At 36.4% G+C, this 19,190-nt stretch overlaps 1 protein-coding gene across 5 annotated transcripts in view; it reads right to left on the minus strand.

Annotated features, from left to right (window-relative positions):
• The window catches only part of ndrg2 (NDRG family member 2), an 82,620-nt gene that overhangs the window by 17,822 nt on the left and 45,608 nt on the right, over window positions 1-19,190 (minus strand). Inside the window, exons 1-4 of one of the 5 annotated variants that reach the window (XM_030161846.1) lie at window positions 14,599-14,609; window positions 9,125-9,130; window positions 6,280-6,286; window positions 2,324-2,409 (exon numbers count right to left, since the gene is read on the minus strand). In XM_030161846.1, the coding sequence (XP_030017706.1) occupies window positions 2,324-2,398 (75 nt within the window). In that variant the 5' untranslated portion in view covers window positions 2,399-2,409; window positions 6,280-6,286; window positions 9,125-9,130; window positions 14,599-14,609. Of the gene's footprint in view, window positions 1-2,323; window positions 2,410-6,279; window positions 6,287-9,124; window positions 9,131-9,933; window positions 9,939-14,598; window positions 14,610-15,346; window positions 15,410-19,190 lie in introns of those variants that run through there. The other 4 variants (XM_030161843.1, XM_030161847.1, XM_030161845.1 and 1 more) reach the window with 4 other exon arrangements.

Raw genomic sequence — 19,190 nt, forward strand, 5'->3', positions numbered from 1 at the left:
CTGCTTGTGTCTCCGTCAGAACTGGGATAATGAAAATTTCAAGAAGCAGTATGGGATCATGGGAGTTGTTCGTATGTGACATGACTAGTAAATCATGTTTCATATTAAACTTTTATTGACATGTACTGTACGTTGACGGTTAATAATGTATATTTACATTATGGTGCTTAATTCTAACGAAAAAGCCCAAGTAACAAATGAATATAACCTTAAATTACCATCCAATAAGTGGACTTATTTAACTATTGTCATTATGTTGTCATTAGTAGTAGAACAGATCCAACATACACCATAAACCAGCCTTCTGCCTTTAACCCTATATAGGAAAACACCACACTGCAGACTGGGAGCAGTGGGCGTGGCCACGTCAGGCGCCCAGAGCGTACATGAGAAGTTAAGTGTCTTTCAGCCAAAAGCCGTAAAAATTTATTTTGTGAAAACTGAGATTGAAATACGTCCATAAATGTCCCCTTACTTGATAACTGTGTGGCAAAGTGGCATTCAAATAATAAAATATGCCATAATACTGTTGTAATCCTCTTACTTAGGATAATTCTGACATTTTCTGATTTACACATATGAGCGTGTGACGTTTTCTAGAGTGTTTAACGCGTCTCCCTGTACAGCAGTGATGGACAACCAAATAAAATGGGACACTACACTGACTCCCATTACAGATTTCTCTGAAATGTTTTCGTAAACATTATGAAAACCTTCATGTAACTGAATTATAAGAAATTAATAAAACATGCATTGCACCTCTTGCCTAGTCCTATTGATGGTGAAATATTGTACCTTTAATGTAAATGTGCTGTTAACAGTGCCATTAAATCTGTACATGGCTGCTGGTTAATAATTAATGTATGACAAGTGAAAAAGGAAGTGCAGCTTACTAATACCTCAACACTTCCTCACTCACTGATACCCTGCCTCTCCAGGGAATCATTTTGAGTCTTTCGAAAAAATTTTCAAAAATTTGTAAAAAAATAAATAAATAAAAAATTGAGAGATAGGCACATGGGGCAGGAGGGTATAACAGAATCCTATGAGGGCAGCCGTGGCTCAGGAGGTAGAGCGGGTCATCCAATAACCAAAGGGTTGGTGGTTTGAATCCCGCTCTGTCCTAGTCATGTGCCGCTGTGTCCTTGGGCAAGACACTTAACCCAAGACATGCTTCAGTCATGTGGCTACATATGTGCTTTACCACCATAAGAGTGTGAATGAATAATGGATCCATTGTACATGCTTTGAGTATGCATTAATAGAAAAGCCCTATATGAATCGAATCTATTATTATTCTTATCACTATATACAGGGGTTGGACAAAATAATGGAAACACCTTAAAAAAATCAACAAAATATAATTTTATATGGTGTAGGTCCGCCTTTTGCGGCAATTACAGCCTCAATTTTCCGAGGTATTGATTCATACAACTTGTGAATTGTTTCCAAAGGAATTTTAAGCCATTCTTCAGTTAGAATACCCTCCAACTCTTTTAGAGACGATGGCGGTGGAAATCGACGTCTTACTTGAATCTCTAAAACTGACCATAAATGCTCAATAATGTTGAGGTCTGGGGACTGTGCCGGCCATACGTGATGCTCAACTTCATTAGAATGTTCCTCATGCCATTCTTTAACAATTCTAGTTGTATGGATTGGGGCATTATCATCTTGAGGTGAAGGTGTTTCCATTATTTTGTCCAACCCCTGTAGTTCCCTTGTTGCCCACCAGGTGTCAACAGTGAAAAACCAACCCTCTGCAGCATCTGCACAGCAACATGAGCACAGCAGAGCAGAGGAGCTGCTCCAACTCCCTTAAGGCTTTGACGTCAACCTGGCAGATCTGAACCCACTCTGCAGCTGTGCACATACCCACACACACACACACACACACACACACACACACACACACACACACACACACACACACACGCACACACTTATGCACATGTGTTTGGAACACATGTTGTCACATGTAGGTTATGCTCAGATTCAACAGCACACACACCAGCAGTCCTGCACAGCAAGGACACAGTGTTGGATTCTCTCCCACACACACGCACACACACACACACACACACACACACACACACACACACACACACACAGACAATAACCGACACAAACACACACTGAGACACACAGGTCTGGTGTTTATCTGTGTCTCTACATCACAGACCCAACAACATCACAACTAATATGCTCTGGTCTGTTTCACATTTGCTCACATTACACATAAGTGAACATGCATTCTGTATAAAAAAAGGTGCACACATGAACACGTGTATTTCTGTTTCTGTTGTGTGTCATCGTGCCTGACCTTGGTGGTATCAGCCTGACCCGTGAGTAAAGGCTTGTCCTCTGTGATGGCGATTTCCTGCATTTCCGTTGTCATGGTGTCACGTCCTGCGCAGGTAAACGAGAACACAGCATGAAAATCTGTTCCCTGTGTTATTGTTTTCAGATTCTGTTTTTCTCTAGGAATGAATTCATCTTCTTTTCAACATTATCCGACACTCCTTTGTGGTCACAGATGTGTTGAATAGACACACATGTCTACACAGAGAAAGCGATTAAATACTGTACGCAACTGCTTTCCTCTGGGACTTGTTTGGGCTGTGGGACCTTATGGAAGTTAATTAACTATTAGTGCCAGTAGAGATGAGCAGAAAGGGATTGTGGGGCAGTAAAAGGAAGAGCTACAATAGAAGAGAAGAGGCAGATGCATTTTCAATTGGCACATTGTTAAAAACTCAAATACACATAAAACACAAAGGATTTCAGTAGAAAACAACATCAAATGGTGCACGGAAATAAAAAATGCAATAAAGAAATAGCAATGACTAGAGATGTAACGATTACCGGTATAATGATAAACCACGGTAAAATTGCAGATGGTTAGTATTACCGATAAATTCTAATTATGATAACCGTGTTTGATTATCGCACTTTTAGGGGAAAAAAAAACACCTATGTAAAAATCTGCTTTTATGTCAAATATTTGAGTGTAGTTTTAATTTATTACAATTTTAATTGTATATACCTAATATTTGGAACTAATATTCACTTTTAAAGTCTTTGAAAAGGTTCATTAAGCAGCTATGTGTTATTTATGCAATAAATTATATACATTTTTCCAATCGGATTTTATATATTTTTGTGTTTTTTGTCCTTTTATGTTTTTATAGTAGGTTAAAGTAAAAAAAAATAATAGGCAGATGAAACGGATGAAGTTGTGCTGAAAAAACAGATACCAAACATGGGTATAGTAAACATTTGTTTATATAGTATATAAAGGCAAAATCAAAAGGACTGAAAAAAAGACAAAATAGGCTCAGACCACTAAGGGTTAATATTTGAACGTCTCTGCAACAGAAGGTACATTGTACCAATCATTTTATTTTTATTTATTTATTTTTTTTTTCAGAATACAACTTGGTTAAATTATTTCAGCGTGTGTGTTAGTACTTTTTGAACATTTTGAGCACGATTTCAACAATACCGCGATAATAATAATGATAACTTTGATAATTTTGGTCACAATAACGGTGATATGAAATTTTCATATCGTTCCATCCCTAACAATGACCTGACCTGAGGACAGACTGACAACGACAGACTGCATTTCCTTGTTTTGTGAGTTACCTCATTTTTGTTGTGTTATTTTTTTTCCCACTGCTACGCACAAAACTCGTATCACATTCATTTTGCAGATTCATCCAGTTGTCATCCGTCTGTCTTTTCCGGGCTACGATATTAAAAATGAATGGACACAGCCTTGCTACTGTGTCTGTCTGACCACATGAGTCTTTATCTGACATTTAAACCTGATATATCGGACCTTTTTGACATCACTTGTTGTGCGTCTGCCTCCAAATGTACACGCACATGCACAATTCATGCTCTCTTAATCCGATGACTCTATCTGCAGATTTGGCATTACATCAGAGAGCCTGAGAGAACAAGGCAAGTTGGTGTGCATGGGTGTATGTGTGTGTGTGTTTGCAGTGTGTGTGTGTGTGTGTGTGTGTGTGTATGTGTGTGTATGTGTGTGTGTGTGTTTGCAGTGCGTGTGCATGTGTGCGTTCATCATAAAATGAACTGCAGCCCCAGGGGGCCCGTGTCTCTCTGGGTCTCAAACGGAAATGATTAGTCACCAAAGCAGCCCCCACCCCCATCTACTCACACACACTTTCACGGCCTCCATTGTTCACATCCATCTTCCCCCTGCTCCCTCCACATACATCTATTTATTAGGCTTGAACATATTGTATCCTCCTGTGTTTTGTCTCCATCGTCTTATCTATTTTTCAACTCTGCCAGTGTTTCTACTTTCCTTCAGTGCCAATATAAATGTAGAAGAGCAGGAGAATACGATAAAAGGTTTCCTCCAACACTGATTTTATTTTTCAACTTGCAAGATTAACCCTTTATGAGGCAAGTGATTATTTTTTCAACAGTTACAGTAGTTGCTTTTCCATTGGACATCTGCGCAAAACTTTACAGATATTTACTAAATGTCGAAAAAAACAGAAGTGCGTAATGTCGGTTTTTCCATTAAATCACAAATGCGATGATTTGTTTATTTATTATCGCGAGATGACACGAGAAGTCATTCCATAAACATGGCGACAAACATAAATATGGTGTTGATTTACAGATATATTCATTATTATTATATATTACCCCTCTATCTCGTACTAAATTAAAAAAATATTGGGTTTCCTGGTGTGTCCACACATACCGTGATATGTTTCTTCTTCGCTTGTTGTAACGTACGTCAACATCCATTTTCTTAATTTACCTGACTCTAGTTGTGAAAAAAGGTCTTTCCATTGCAGTTTTGCGTGATATACCATTTGCGCTATGCCTGGAAAGCCACCTCTTGCCAGCGCAAAAACTTTTAAATGAAATATGAGACTTTTGGCGAAATTGTCGTGTTTCCATTAGGTAAATTTTCATGTTATATTTGTGCAATTTGAGGGTCAATGGAAAAGAGACTAGTGAGTCAACAATCTCAGGTCCAATGTGGTCTCCAGGGTCTGTAAGGTCCACCTCTGCATGAACAGTGAGTGTACCTGCTTTGTTAGATACCATGAAGTAATGGTACTAATGTAAGGAATGATGTTCGCAGGGAGAATGTGGATGTGGACAGGGGTCTGGATCAGCACTGATGTTGGTCTGATGTTCTACAAGTGATGTTCTGATGTTCTAAAATATATGTTCTTTTCACCTTACATGTGTTTTTGTTGTATGTTTTATATTTACTTGTATTTTTTTTTTTTTGCCACTTATGGGCAAGGAACCAAATATGGTAACATCATTGACCTTGATTTTCTACATGACAATAAAAAAATGTACGATGTAAACTACTGAGGCTGCAACAATAAACCTGTGACAATATCTTTGTAAGTATGTAAGATGCATAAAACACTAAAACGATATATATATATATATATATATATATATATATATATATATATTTTTTTTTTTTTTTTTTTTTTTTTTCCCAAGTATCATCTCCTTCCTAAAATAACAGCCAGTCATTTTTATTAGACAAAAACTTTTTTTTAAATTTTTTATATTTATTTTTTTTATCATAAAATAATCAATTTCTGCTCAAGTTTTTTGTGTTTTCTGAAAAGCCTGAAAAAATTACATAGGACATTATTTTAGGAAGTTGACAATATTATATAAAATCTGTCCAAAGATAGCAGACACAGGGTTAATTGATTAACCTCTGTTGTTATTTAATATTAAACTGATAAATTTCCCTTGAGGCAAATTTGTGATTTGCACTTTTGGACTATAAACAAAATTGACTTGATTTAGCAATGAATGATGAAAAAAACTATTAACAAACCAATAGTCCAGTTTTATTTGGGTTTCTTGTGCCTTCTCCATCCTCCCTCCCCCTGTTTCCTCAGTGACCAGGGGGCTTATCCAGCCTGTTTCTGGATGGTGGCTTTGCCAAGGATTTTGGCGGCTTCACTGCAGTTAATATGCCTTCAGCGTCAACTACATTCATACATGCACTGATGCAAATACACGGAAAACTCAAACACACACACACACACACACACACACACACACACACACACACACAGATCGACACATTTACTTACTACATGCATGCAGTCGTTTATGAGTATATGTGCATTTTCTGCAGGTTTTAAACCCATGGTGAGTGTTAAGAAGCGGAGAGTATTTAAGTTTAAGTAGTTTAAGTTTCACCCGTCAATCCATTTGTACTTAAGTTGGTCACATTTTTGAAGCCTTTTTACTCTAAAGATGTCATGCAGTTAGGTTTATGAGGCTCGTAAAGACTATGGAAGAGCTTTTCACATGGGTCTCAAGCATAATAGAAGATTAATGTTTGGAGACTCAACCATCTGAAGTAACAGAGAGAAGTTTAATTTATGTGATTCATTTGATCTGGTTTCTGAAGACAGAAAATCTCCTACCTGATAAGAGCAGGATTAATGTGAAAATAATCTAAACTGAAATAAATGTATGTTGTTTATTTTAAAAAAATAAGAAACAAGTGGTGCCAGGCACAACAAACCCCACCCCTCGCACGTATTGTAGCTTATTTTGGCATCGATCTAGCTGATGTCATCATGTCTATGCATGTGCCGATGTCAGCATATCAACTGCCTCTATATATGTGCCAAGTTTGAAGTAATTTGAAACAAAACTGATGTTTTATAGACATCTGAAATTTCACCCATTATAAGTAAAAAGGAGGGAATTTTTTTTTTTTTAATTTATAAAATATTTGAACTTTGACTTACTTTTCCCAAAATGTAACCACATCTATTATTCTGGGTCACTGACAATCTATAAACTTAATTTGGTATGAATTCAACCAATAGTTTTGCTGCTACAGACATGTGAAATTTCACCCGTTATAGGGAAATGGGGGAAAAAATATTTTAAAAATTCATAAAAATGTGAACTTTAACCCAATTTGGTATGAATTTAACTAATACAGTGGTTCCCGGCCTTTGTTGGCTCATGACCCCATTTTAACATCACACATTTCTGGCGACCCCAGACATTCAAAACAGACTTTTTTTGCTAAAATAAATTTTTTTTGATCATGTAATAGTTTGCTATACTATATTGCAAATAAACGTTACTTTTAGACTACATTTAGTCTATATAATGTATATTATTATGGACAGAGGCAGAAAAGCCAGGTGTAGATTACTGCACAAAGGGAGAATTTAATTTTCCTTGGTCAGGATATGTACAGTCAGTCCAGCTTGGATTTACAAGGCTGACAATTAATACTGAACAAACAAGAACTCAAACTATGAATTATGAAAGAGCTGCAGCATCTGAAACCGACCACAATGAACATTTGACAGATAAACAGAACCACAGTGCTTCAGTTTCAGCTTCACAGTTTGTCATGTCTTTTATGGATTGGAATTGTCTCTCTCAACTCACCATATATTTTTTATTAGTAAGTTTTCTTTTCTTTTTATCAGTTGCTAAAAATTTCAGGCGACCCCATTTGAATTCGAGGCGACCCCACATGGGGTCCCGACCCCAAGGTTGAAAAACACTGAACTAATAGTTCTGCTGCTAGAGTGTTAACCAAACCAAAAACAATACCCCATTTTTCCCCTGTGGAGGGCGGGGTAACAAACAAACCGAACCAAAAACAATACCCCTTGATTCCCTTCGAGGGGCGGGGTAATAATATTTCCGTGTCCACATTAATGTCAAAAGTCAAATTCAGCAGTACGATCTGACACTTGAGTTGCTCAACAACACTTCAGCATTCAGCTCCTTGTTGACATGTAGTCTTCAACCTGACCGCTGTGGCTGCTGGCCCCTGATAACCCCTCCCTGACTATTTTTATAGGTCTGGCATGTCCCTACTAAACTGAAGAGGATATATATCTTTCTACACTGTGTATATTAATAGGACTGGTTTTACTCCACTGTGCTGCTTTACAAATAAATAACAAGGAGCATGACAAAACACCAACACCTGTCATAAAACACACTTTTACATAAAATCCAAACAGTTTTTATTTCCTGGTTTCAACAACATTCAAGCAAAATTTTCTTTTGTTCATATATAAACTGTTTATATTAGCAGCATTATACACTATGGACTGTTTTAATTCACCAAAGTAGGTTTGATTTAATATTGGGTTCAAGTAAAACAATGACCCAGTTTTTTGTCCGTAAGTTTGTCATTATATCATTATTCTGAGCTTCATCTTTCTTTGGTCATAAATCTAACAGTAAAACAATATAAACATAATGTGTCAACGTAATGTGACCAGAAAATGTAGGCTATGCTAGCTTAGTTAGCATCAGACAACATGCTAACTTCAATTTAGTGCTAAGCTACTGTGTGAAATTTTGGCGTAGTGTGTCATAACATTTAAGTTTAATTTTAATTTTAAGGTTACTTTGCTTCACTATTGAATCCAGTCTCTGCATTTTTCCCTTATACACACACAAGAACGAGCATTAGCAATTAGCATTAGCACATAGCACATTAGGAGGAGAGAGCTGCCACTGAAGGTACTCAGGGACCAATTCCAAATCTTCATCAACACTGTGGTTAGGGGCATCGACGGGAAAATTAACCTGCGTGTACGTGTTTTTAATGGTGGAAACCGTAGCCCCTTGTGCTGCAGATAGAACAGCAAAATTTCCAATTAGCTGCAAGCTACCTAGCTAGTTGGGGTTTCCTCTATGAGACGCTACAACAAATTTTTAACCAGTTTGTAAAGTGAAATGCAGTTTATGTCTGTGTTCACAAAAAAGGACACAGTTTTTGTCTTATTGATTATGAACGTCACATCGGCAAATTATTGATGACACGACACTATTCACTGTTATCTCTCGTATGTACTTGGATTTTTACATATTTTGCTCTTCTGTCCCACTAAATGTCCCTTTATTTCAGCCTTTAAAAAACATTCATGGTAGGCATAACCATATACATGGAGACATTGACTGCAGGATTGCAAATATTGCAATTATAATGTGGATTTTTGATTTAGCAAAGAAAATGCATGGTTTCTCATTCAGACACGTCAATGACAGTACACTGTAAAAAAAAATCCTGTTGTTTTTTACGGAAAAAAACTGGCAGCTTTGGTTTCCAGAACAATACTGTAAAAAACACATCCAACTGTAAACATATTTACGGAGTAACATGTAGATTTAACATTTTAAACATGTAGATTTAAATGGTAAATGGACTGCACTTTTTTAGCACATTTTCTCCACCTTCATGGTGTCCAAAGCACTTTCCAAATCCACCAGGTCCAACTGGGACCAGTTTAGGGTTCAGTGTCTTCCATGGACACTTTAACATATGGACAGTCGGAGCCAGGATTCAAACCACCAACCCTTTGGTTATTGGACGAGCCACTCTACCAGCTCTATCAACCCATTCATTTACAAATTTAAAATGTTATATTGTTAAATGTTTACTTTTTTTTATAACTTATATGTAAAGCAAATAAGCCGTTATGTCAACATTATGGTCTTGCAATTTAAACGGCACCACATTGTATTTCAATTTACAGTTTTATTTTCTAAAAACAATAGAAATACATCATTTCTACATACAAATCTGGTTTTGTTCACATACTCTTCCTGTAAAAACTACAGCTATATTTGATTCAATCGTTAACACAAAAATCTTTTCAAATAAACAACTTTGCATTGTATTGTCACTTACAGTTTTGCAATTTTACAACTTTTTGGTGTTAATTCTACAGTCATTTTTTTTACAGTGTACTATAAAAAGTCCAAACTAAAATACGAAGATACTGTGACTTCCATTTTACCTCTTAGTCTCTCTGCTTAATGTCACCAAGTTCAAAACATCACCAGACAACTTCCACTATTTCTGCAAATAGATCACCTAAAATCCTCCTAAATCTAGACCTTTAAATTGCGCCCTTTTGCGATTATGTAATTGCACAGGGTGATATTGCAAGTGCACAAATAAATCATACAGCCCCTACTCCAGACAGGTCATAAACCTGAATATTAAAAGGATCATTGAAAAGCTTTAGCAATGTAAACGCTAGAGTGCTTTTTATCCAGAAAGAAACTTAACACTGTTTACTTCTATGTTCATACGCATCAATCTTTGATGCGTTTGGTACTTTTCCCTCTGGTGAAGCAGGGGGCAGTGCATAAAACATTAACTGTAACATGTGCCAATGAAAGCGCCTGCCAATAAAACAAGGGAAAAAAAACAAAAAAAAAAACAACGGGCACAGATTCAGAAATGGATGATCATTCTGAGCTATCCTAATCCTATTTCACTAATATATCAAAACAAATGGCTGCCTGTGGTAATTTTAGGATTCACTGTGAGCCTTGTCTGCATGTAAATGGTATGTGGATAGTGGTAGGGGTTAGTTGGGTCACCAGAGGATTCCCTTATTTCCAGTATTATGATTCAGTGAAATGAGCACAGATCATTTCCGATAGCAAAGCCTGCAGACAGATAGTGGCAGAAAGGGCAGTCAGTCACATGACCTACAAATGAATTAAGCAGCATTGATACAGATCTCACGTAACCAACCATTATACTTAATCTGCCCCTCCATCATGCATAGTTTCCTGATGTTGTAACATTTTAATCGGCCTAACACCCTCCATCATCATCCATCTTTCTTCATCTCTGCCTTTTCTGTGTGTTTTAGAGCGTATAATAACTGCTACACTGCACAGGAGGTGCCGTCTGTCACCATGGAAAAAGAAACAGTGAGAGAAGATGAGGAGGGAAAAAAAAAAAAAAAAAAAGATTTGCATGAAGAGCATGAAGGGAAAGGACAGCGAAAACCAAGAAAACCAAGAGGAGAATCTGTTCCTGGCGGAGAGAGGAGGGGGAGAACTCTTGCTTCTCGTTTGTTTCTGCTCGGCTTCCACATTTCAGCTGTCAGGCAACAGTTGCTCCATTCATCTGTTGCGTTAAACAGGTTCCATGCCTCAGATATCCTCTTGAGACACAAGAAAGTAAATTTTTTTTTTTTTTTTTTTTTTTACATTAAATAACACTGGTCAGCAACAAATTTATTAAGTTTTTTGAGCTGATTTAGGATAATTTTGGTGTGCTGAATCCAAACATCACATTAATTTTGCTCAATCAGGTCAACTTTCTGAACTATGCTACATATTGGCTTTTTAACATTTTTGCTTACATTTATGGGCATTTCCACATCATATGATACAAAATTCTTTCATATTTCTTGCAATAAACAAGTTCTGAAGATTTTACTTTTGCCAATTTATGATTAATGTTTTTTTAATATTACAGGTGAATGAAATGGCTTCGACTAGAAGATCTTGTAAAAATAAGCCTGACGTATTCTGCTACATCTGCGGTGAATACACCATTGTACCTAACAGGAATCAAGTCACAAGTTTCATAAAGTGTGCTTGTGAAAATGATTTTTTTTTCTCTTAAAACCTATTTTGGGTGAGAACTATATAAAAAATCAACTGATAAAGTCACAAAAATGTCATCGATTTTATGAGAAGATTAAATTTTTCAAAATCAAATTAGCAAAAAAACCTGACCTGATTGAGAAAAACAGATGTCATTTTTGGATTTAGCGGTGCAAAATGGTCCTAATTCAGTTGAAAAAATCTAGACAACTTGCAAAAAACATTTTTTTGTAACCCAGTGTAATTGTCTTGATAGGAAAATGCATAATGCAACAGTTTTTCAGATACAATTTTTATTTTTATTAAATTTTTTTATGGAATGTCCTTTGAGGTGGACAGTATTTCTTTTCTAAATAAAGCTGTGACACTCTTGTCCCCTATAGAGGACAAAAATGTATTGCTGGGCCTCAGGAGGATATTGAGCTACGATGGATAATTGCTGTTATTTAATCCACATTTGTTTTACGTGTGTTCACAATCATGCAGCGCAATGGCATTTCATTTATGTCAGGAGTGTCAAACTCATTTTAGTTCAGGGGCCACACTCAGCTAAATTAGATCTGCAGTGGGCCAAACTAGTAAAATAATAATATGATATAGAAATAATGTCAACTCCAAACTTTTCTCTATGTTTAAGAGCGAAAAAAGTAAATTTACATTATGAAAAGGTTTACATCTACAAACTACCCTTTCAAAAAAATGTGAATAACATGAAGAAACTGGAAAAAATAACTGTAATTTTACCAATATTCTGCCTCAGTTTATCATTTACACATGTACATTATAATATAAAAAAATACACAAAACATTTAGTAACACGCAGAATATTGTTAAAATTGTACTTACTTCTCTTAAGACATTTCAGGTTGAATCATATTTATATTTGTTCAGGTTATTCACATTTTTGGTGAAATTATACTTTGTTTTAGTGTAAATACATGAAAATATTTACATTTACAAAGAGAAACATTTGGAGCTGTCATTATTTATATGTTATGATCGTATTTTACTGGTCTCGCCCACTTTAGATTGAATGTGGAACCTGAACTAAAAGGATTGTTAATATCTTAGTGTAATTTTTGCATTTCATAAATTCATCCCAGGGGCCTGATTGGAACCTTTGGCGGGCTGGATTTGGCCCCCGGGCCGCATGTTTGACACCTGTGATTTATGTGCTGTTGGAAGGCCGTCTCATTCCAACATGTCACAGGAAAGATTGACTAAAACAGACTCATTTGTCCTTTTTTCCCCTCTCCGACTCCATCACGTTATAGACTCTCCGTCCTTTGATGCAATGTCACCCCATTGTAACTCTGCGCTCACACTGCTAGCAGCCACACTTCCATCTAATAAACAACACAGACTTTGAGTAAACTGACCTGAGTAAGAGGACTGATTCACCAAAAAACCAGAGCAGGGGCGGTGGCCTTCGGACCATGACGCTCGAGTCTGACTCAAGTTTTCTTCCTCATAAAACTTAGCTGCGGTCGACCGAATCTAATTTAACTGACACGGAGCCTATGGTAATTTTAATCATGGAAGATCGTAAAAAGTAATTAATTAGGGAAGCTTTAAATGTTTGGCTACCAGCAAAAAACTGACTCATTAAGGATACAGTCATTTGTTGACATTAGCTAACTACATTTCTATGCTAACAGATGTCTCTATCGCCGTACTTAACTCACAGAATGTGCTCATTTCTACGAAGAGGATAGGGATGTAACGATTACCGGTATAACGATAAACCCTGGTAAAATTGCAGACGGTTAGTATTACCATTTAAATTCTAATTATCGTGATAACCGTGTTTGATTACCGCACTTTCCGGAGAAAAAAACGCCTATGGAAAGATCTGCTTTTATGTCAAATATTTGAGTATAGCTTTAATTTATGACAATTTTAATTGTATATACCTAATATTTGGAACCAATTTTCAACTTTTAAAGTCTTTGAAAAGGTTCATTAAGCGTCTTTGTGTTATTTATGCAATAAATTTTCATTTTCTCTTGATGTATAATCAAATCTTAATGTATTTTAATATTGTATTTTTTCAATCAATGTGAAGCACTTTGGGCTACAATTTCTGTATGAAAGGTGCTATACAAATAAAGTTTATTATTATTATTATTATTATTATTATTATTATTATTATTATTATTATTAAATTATATACATTTTTCTAATTGGATTTTATATATTTTTTGTGTGTTCTGTCCTTTTGTGTTTTTATAGTAGGTTAAAATGAAAAAATAGTAGACAGATGATAAAGATGAAGTTGTGCTGAAAACAAAGATCCCAAACATGGGTATAGTAAACATTTGTTTATATAGTATATAAAGGCAAAATCAAAAGTACAAGTTCATCTATCTCATCTGCCTACTATTTTTTTTTTTCACTTTAACCTACTATATCAACACAAAAGGACAAAAACCACAATAAAAATACAAAATCCAATTTGAAAAATGTATATAATTTCTTGCACAAATAACACAAAGATGCTTAACGAACCTTTTCAAAGACTTTAAAAGTGAATATTGGTTCCAAATATTAGGTATATACAATTAAAATTATAATAAATTAAAACTATACTCAAATATTTGACATAAAAGCAGATATTTACATAGGCGTTTTTTCCGGAAAAGTGCTGTAATCAAACATGATTATCATGATAATTAGAATTTAAACAGTAATACTAACTATCTGCAATTTTACCGCGGTTTATAGTTATACCAGTAATCATTACATCCCTAATATAAACAAACCAGCATGGTGGACCGTATGTTATTCTCATTTACAATCATTTCTATCGCCAAAGGTGTTTGCTCTTTGCTTATTTGAGGGAAACAGAGGAGGAAAAATGGCACATAAGGCAAGAGAAGCTGTTCTACCTTTTTTTTTAAAGTTATTTGTATATTTGGATACATATTTGGTATTAACTTATTCTTGCACTCAATGGACTGAAAACTAGCTCATGCTAGAGTAGCTGCTGATTATGCAGAACATTTGCAGATAAATAATGTCAGAGCAATACCTTGTTTTAATAAACAATTTGCATAAACACCACATCCATGAGGGCCGCCATTGTTGTTTCATGGGCTATGTGACGTCAGAACTCGGAACTGGGAGTACATCGATCTGGTACGAGTTCACAGATGGGAAGACACTGGTTTGACTGACATTCCAGTGCATTTTCACCAGTAGAAGGTCGGAAAAACACGAGTTACGGGTTGCCTGGAACGCAGCATTATTATCATCTGGAAAGTTGCAGAATGACAACTGGATGTGTTTTATGGACTCGGTATTGCACCAGATTGACTACAGAGGAATGTAAATAAGTGGACCTGGAGAAAGGAAATTACATCCCGGCTTAAGAAGCAGATTGAGCCTTTAAGTACTCAAAGGTAGAAAACCATGGAGCAATGCTTTGATACTGTTGCAGCTCAGTGAATCCTAGCACATTTCTTTATATCCAAACTGCAAGAAAAAGCATCTTTAACTTGTTTCCTATGCCAGCAGAACGTGTTGCCAGCCAAGTTGGATACCAGAGCTTGTATTCCCACCAGAAAAAAAGCCATTTGTTGCAATTTATTTTTGTACAGTTAAAAAAAAAAAAAATCCCTTTTTACAAACTGGAGAAACTGAGAGAAATAAAAGAGAAATATCAGTGTTTGAGTTTCAAATTGCACCTATAGTTTTCATTAATCGTGCACTATTTTGTTCAGAAACACTGCTGATGTAGCACGGCTGTCAAAGAGGAAAAAAAATCTCTCCCTCCATCTCCATCTGCCCTTCTCTCTTTATTTTAATCTCTTTCTTCCGGGTCTCTGTCCATCCATCTTTTGTCACGCTACTGACTTTTCATTTGCGTCTCTCTCCACTTCTGCTGGTCGTCACTCACTGTCTGACTGCAGGCCATTGTCCGTCATCCTCTGTCTCCGTCACCCCAGCTTTACTTTCCCCCTCAAAAAAAAAGCAATTAAGTAAAAACGGGTAAAAATTCCTCTAGCTAAGACCCTTTTCCTTTCATTCGGCCCTTTTCCCCCACCCTGCTGCCACCAGTATTTCCAGCTCTGAACAAAGAGGCTGACCCATTCTCACAGATACACACCCAGACACATAAACGGTCCACTAAAGTAGGGCACTGAGCATTAAGGTCACCTATATTGAGAGTGTAGGCTGAAGGCTAGAATGCTGAAAGGTTAAACCTATGGCACTGGAGCACATACACAGCTGTGTTAACATATGAAGGCATTGATGTTGTGATGTTTGACGGGCGTGGAGGGGTGAGAGGGATGAAATGCCTGAGGTTTAATACTGTCATTTATAGCCTTGTAGGAATGTTTACTATTTATATTTTTAAGAATTTAACACCTAAATTAGAGCGGCACCATATATCGTTTGAGCTGAGTCGTCGCAATGTACATGTTCGCAATAGTCACATCGCAGGTCCTGCAATGTAGGAGGCAAATGAACTCAACATGTTCCCATCTAATTTCAGTGGTGTAGTGGTCCCTGGAGAAGTGGGTATACTCTCAATTTTCATCCCTTTTTTTTTAGTAGTCCAGAAAAAGTTTTAGAAACAGTGACATCTAAGACTACTTTGTTTGCTTGTTTCTCTCGTGCCTATACTTTTTATTACTTCTGCTGTAATGCTTTTAATGTTTTTTGTGAAGCACTTTGAAATGTCTTGTACATGAAATATACTATAGAAATAAACCTGCCTTGCCTTGCCTACTCTATTTAGTTTACCCAAAAATCCATCAGTAGTATTTGCTCACTATTATAAAATGATCATGACTTGATCAGGAGCAGTTTGTAGGTTTTACTGGGCACACAAGCAGCTGCATGAATGGAAATGTATTCAACATGAGGCAAACATAAGATAACGTTAGCCTAGTCACACAGTTTAACTATTGGCTACAAAATCTCTTCTCCTCTAAATGTGCAGTCATATGACCAGTACTTTAAACCAGTGACTCACTCTGAAACCACCTTAAAACTGACCTCAGAATTATGTATTCCATCAAAGTAGGATCTCTCGATATGTGTCACTGATTTAAAGGACGTTTATTCTGCCTTTCTTGTTCGAATTTCCAATAATCGCACATCTTTCAATGAGACGTGCAGTGACCTGTCAATCAACTGGGGTGGGACTGCCACCTAAGGTGTCCAATCAGGTTCCAGAAGTGGACAGTGCTAAGCAGAGCTCTGGCTCTGGCGCTAAATTAGCAATATATTCCTCGGCATGACCCGCCCTACTGTGCCTCTGATTGGCTCATAAGTCCTCATGCCTAAAGTTAGCCAGTCTAATCAGTGAAGGTACCAAGTACTAGCCAATTAGAGGCAGAGTAGGGCGGGTCATGACTTCACCATCCTAGGGGAAAACATGGACAATTTGGCTCAGATACTAGTGAATGGTGCACATCAGGGGGATTTAGAAGTGGGTATACACAATGAAGACTGAAAAATAAGTAGGTATACCCCGTCTACCGCCATATACCCTGGACTACACCACTGTCTAATTTCTATCTGGGTACCTGATACACACTGCGCACAGCGATCCACCAATCACAATTGTTCTTAATCAGTTTGCTGAAGCAGACCACGCCCCTGCTCATGGAGTGAGTCGCTGGTAACAACATTGAAAAATGAGCAACAAACAAGAGAAAATCACCAAAACCGAAGACTTGGTGCCAAAAAGAAAAGCAACATCAGTTATCTGGAATTATTTCGGCTACAAGAACGATGATACTGAAACACGTGTTCTGTGTCGATAGTGTCTTTGCACCTGTATACACAACAAGAGGTAACACAACTAATGTGGTTGACCATTTACGTCGGCACCACACAGCTATTATAGCCTCCTGAGTAGTTTTTCATATCGCAATATGTATCACAGGGTTAAAAAAAAATCGCAATGTCCTTTTTTTCCAATATCGTGCAGCCCTAACCTAAATGATAAGAAGAATCAAGATTTTTTTTAAAGATGTTTTTACTCTGCATTTCAATAGTCGCTTTTTCATTGACGCTCAAATTGCACAAATATAACTTGTGCATAAAAATTTACCTAATGGGAAAACGATAATTTTGTCAAAAGTCTCATTTTTCAATTAAAAGTTTTTGCACTGGCAAGAAGTGTTTTTTTTTTCGGTCGTAGCGTAAATGGTATATCATGTAAAACTGCACTGGAAAGACCTTTTTTCACAACTAGAGTCAGGTGAATTAAAAAAGCGAATGTTGACAGACGTTACAACAAGCGAAGAAGAAGAAGAAGCATGTTGTGGCATGTGTGGACACACCAGGAAACCCAATCATTTTTTAATTTAGTACGAGATAGAGGGGTAATATACAATAATGAATATATCTGTAAATTAACACCATATTTACATTTGTCAACATGTTTATGGAATGACTTCTTATGTCATCTTGTGATAATAAATAAACATATCATTGCATTAGAGATTTGATGGAAAAACCGACATTACATACTTCTGTTTTTTCCATATTTAGTAAATATCGGTAAAGTTTTGCCCAGATGTCCAATGGAAAAGCAACTAATGAGCGTTAAATAAAAAATGTCTTCTTCACTTGTGGTGGAATAACTGACACGTCAGGTAAAAAATATGATGATGGAATATGATGGAAACAGGCTTTGATAATAAATTACAAAGTACATAAAACACATGATTTAAACATCACTCTGTGGGCCAACGAGGAAACTAAGCATCCTTAGACTAATACATAAAACATAGACACATCATATTTCCATATTTTCCACATTCCATTATTCATTTCAGATACTCCATGCACATAGACACGTGTATGTGCAGCATCTCAAACTGCATTCAGGTACATATGATGCTGCAGTAAGTGGCGAGCAGCTGTTTTTGCACTCTTTTCTGTACAAATTCTATGAAGTGAACAGACGGTGCACAATGTCGTTGGTGCAAAAATGTCCTCGGTGAACACACACTGTCAACTGAAAATAGTTCTGGATGAGGGCTGAACATACGTAGACAATATTACATCATATAGTTTCAAGCGTCAGTGTTGAGATAAATGCTAACTGAACGTGCTAAGTACTCTGTTCTGCTGGGAAAAGAACAGATAAAGATATTTGTCACATTAATTCAAGGCTTTTGATCATCAATGCATCCAAAAATACTCCTAATATAAATGATATATCAGCCTCAAATCAGGTTTGTTTTGTTGATGCCACATTTCTCATGTTTATCAAGCCTTTACGTGGCTATTATTTTCTTATTGAATGGATCAGCAAAGGTTTAGACCATGGATGGATGGATGGATGGTCTGCTGTTCCTTTGACTGCTCAGTTTGTAGGTTTGTACTCACTTACTAATGTGTTTGCAAGTAACAAATGTGCCAATCGAAACAACAGTAGACTAGCAACTGAAGTGTAGACAAAGGGGTGAGAGCTGAAAAGCTATGTTTCTTCTCACTCCTTTCTGAATGTGACTCTTTTTCTTTTTTTTTTTGAGCGTATAATTATTTTTTGCTTCCTTGATTTTTCATTTCTATATAATGTTGCGGAAAGAAGTCAATTAGTTGCAATCAGGAAGCTTGTATCATTTCCATATTTGAAATAAATCAATAAAAAAAAGTGTTCATGTGAAAAGTGAAAATGCTTTTTGCCTGATGATTTTTAAGAAATGATGGACTTATTGCCATCATTTTCCATTTGTTTCCAACATCTTGAAATACAAGCAGTGTATTAGGCAGTG

This window comes from Sphaeramia orbicularis, chromosome 18 (genome assembly GCF_902148855.1).
Source record: "Sphaeramia orbicularis chromosome 18, fSphaOr1.1, whole genome shotgun sequence".
Classification (NCBI taxonomy): Eukaryota; Metazoa; Chordata; class Actinopteri; order Kurtiformes; family Apogonidae; genus Sphaeramia; species Sphaeramia orbicularis.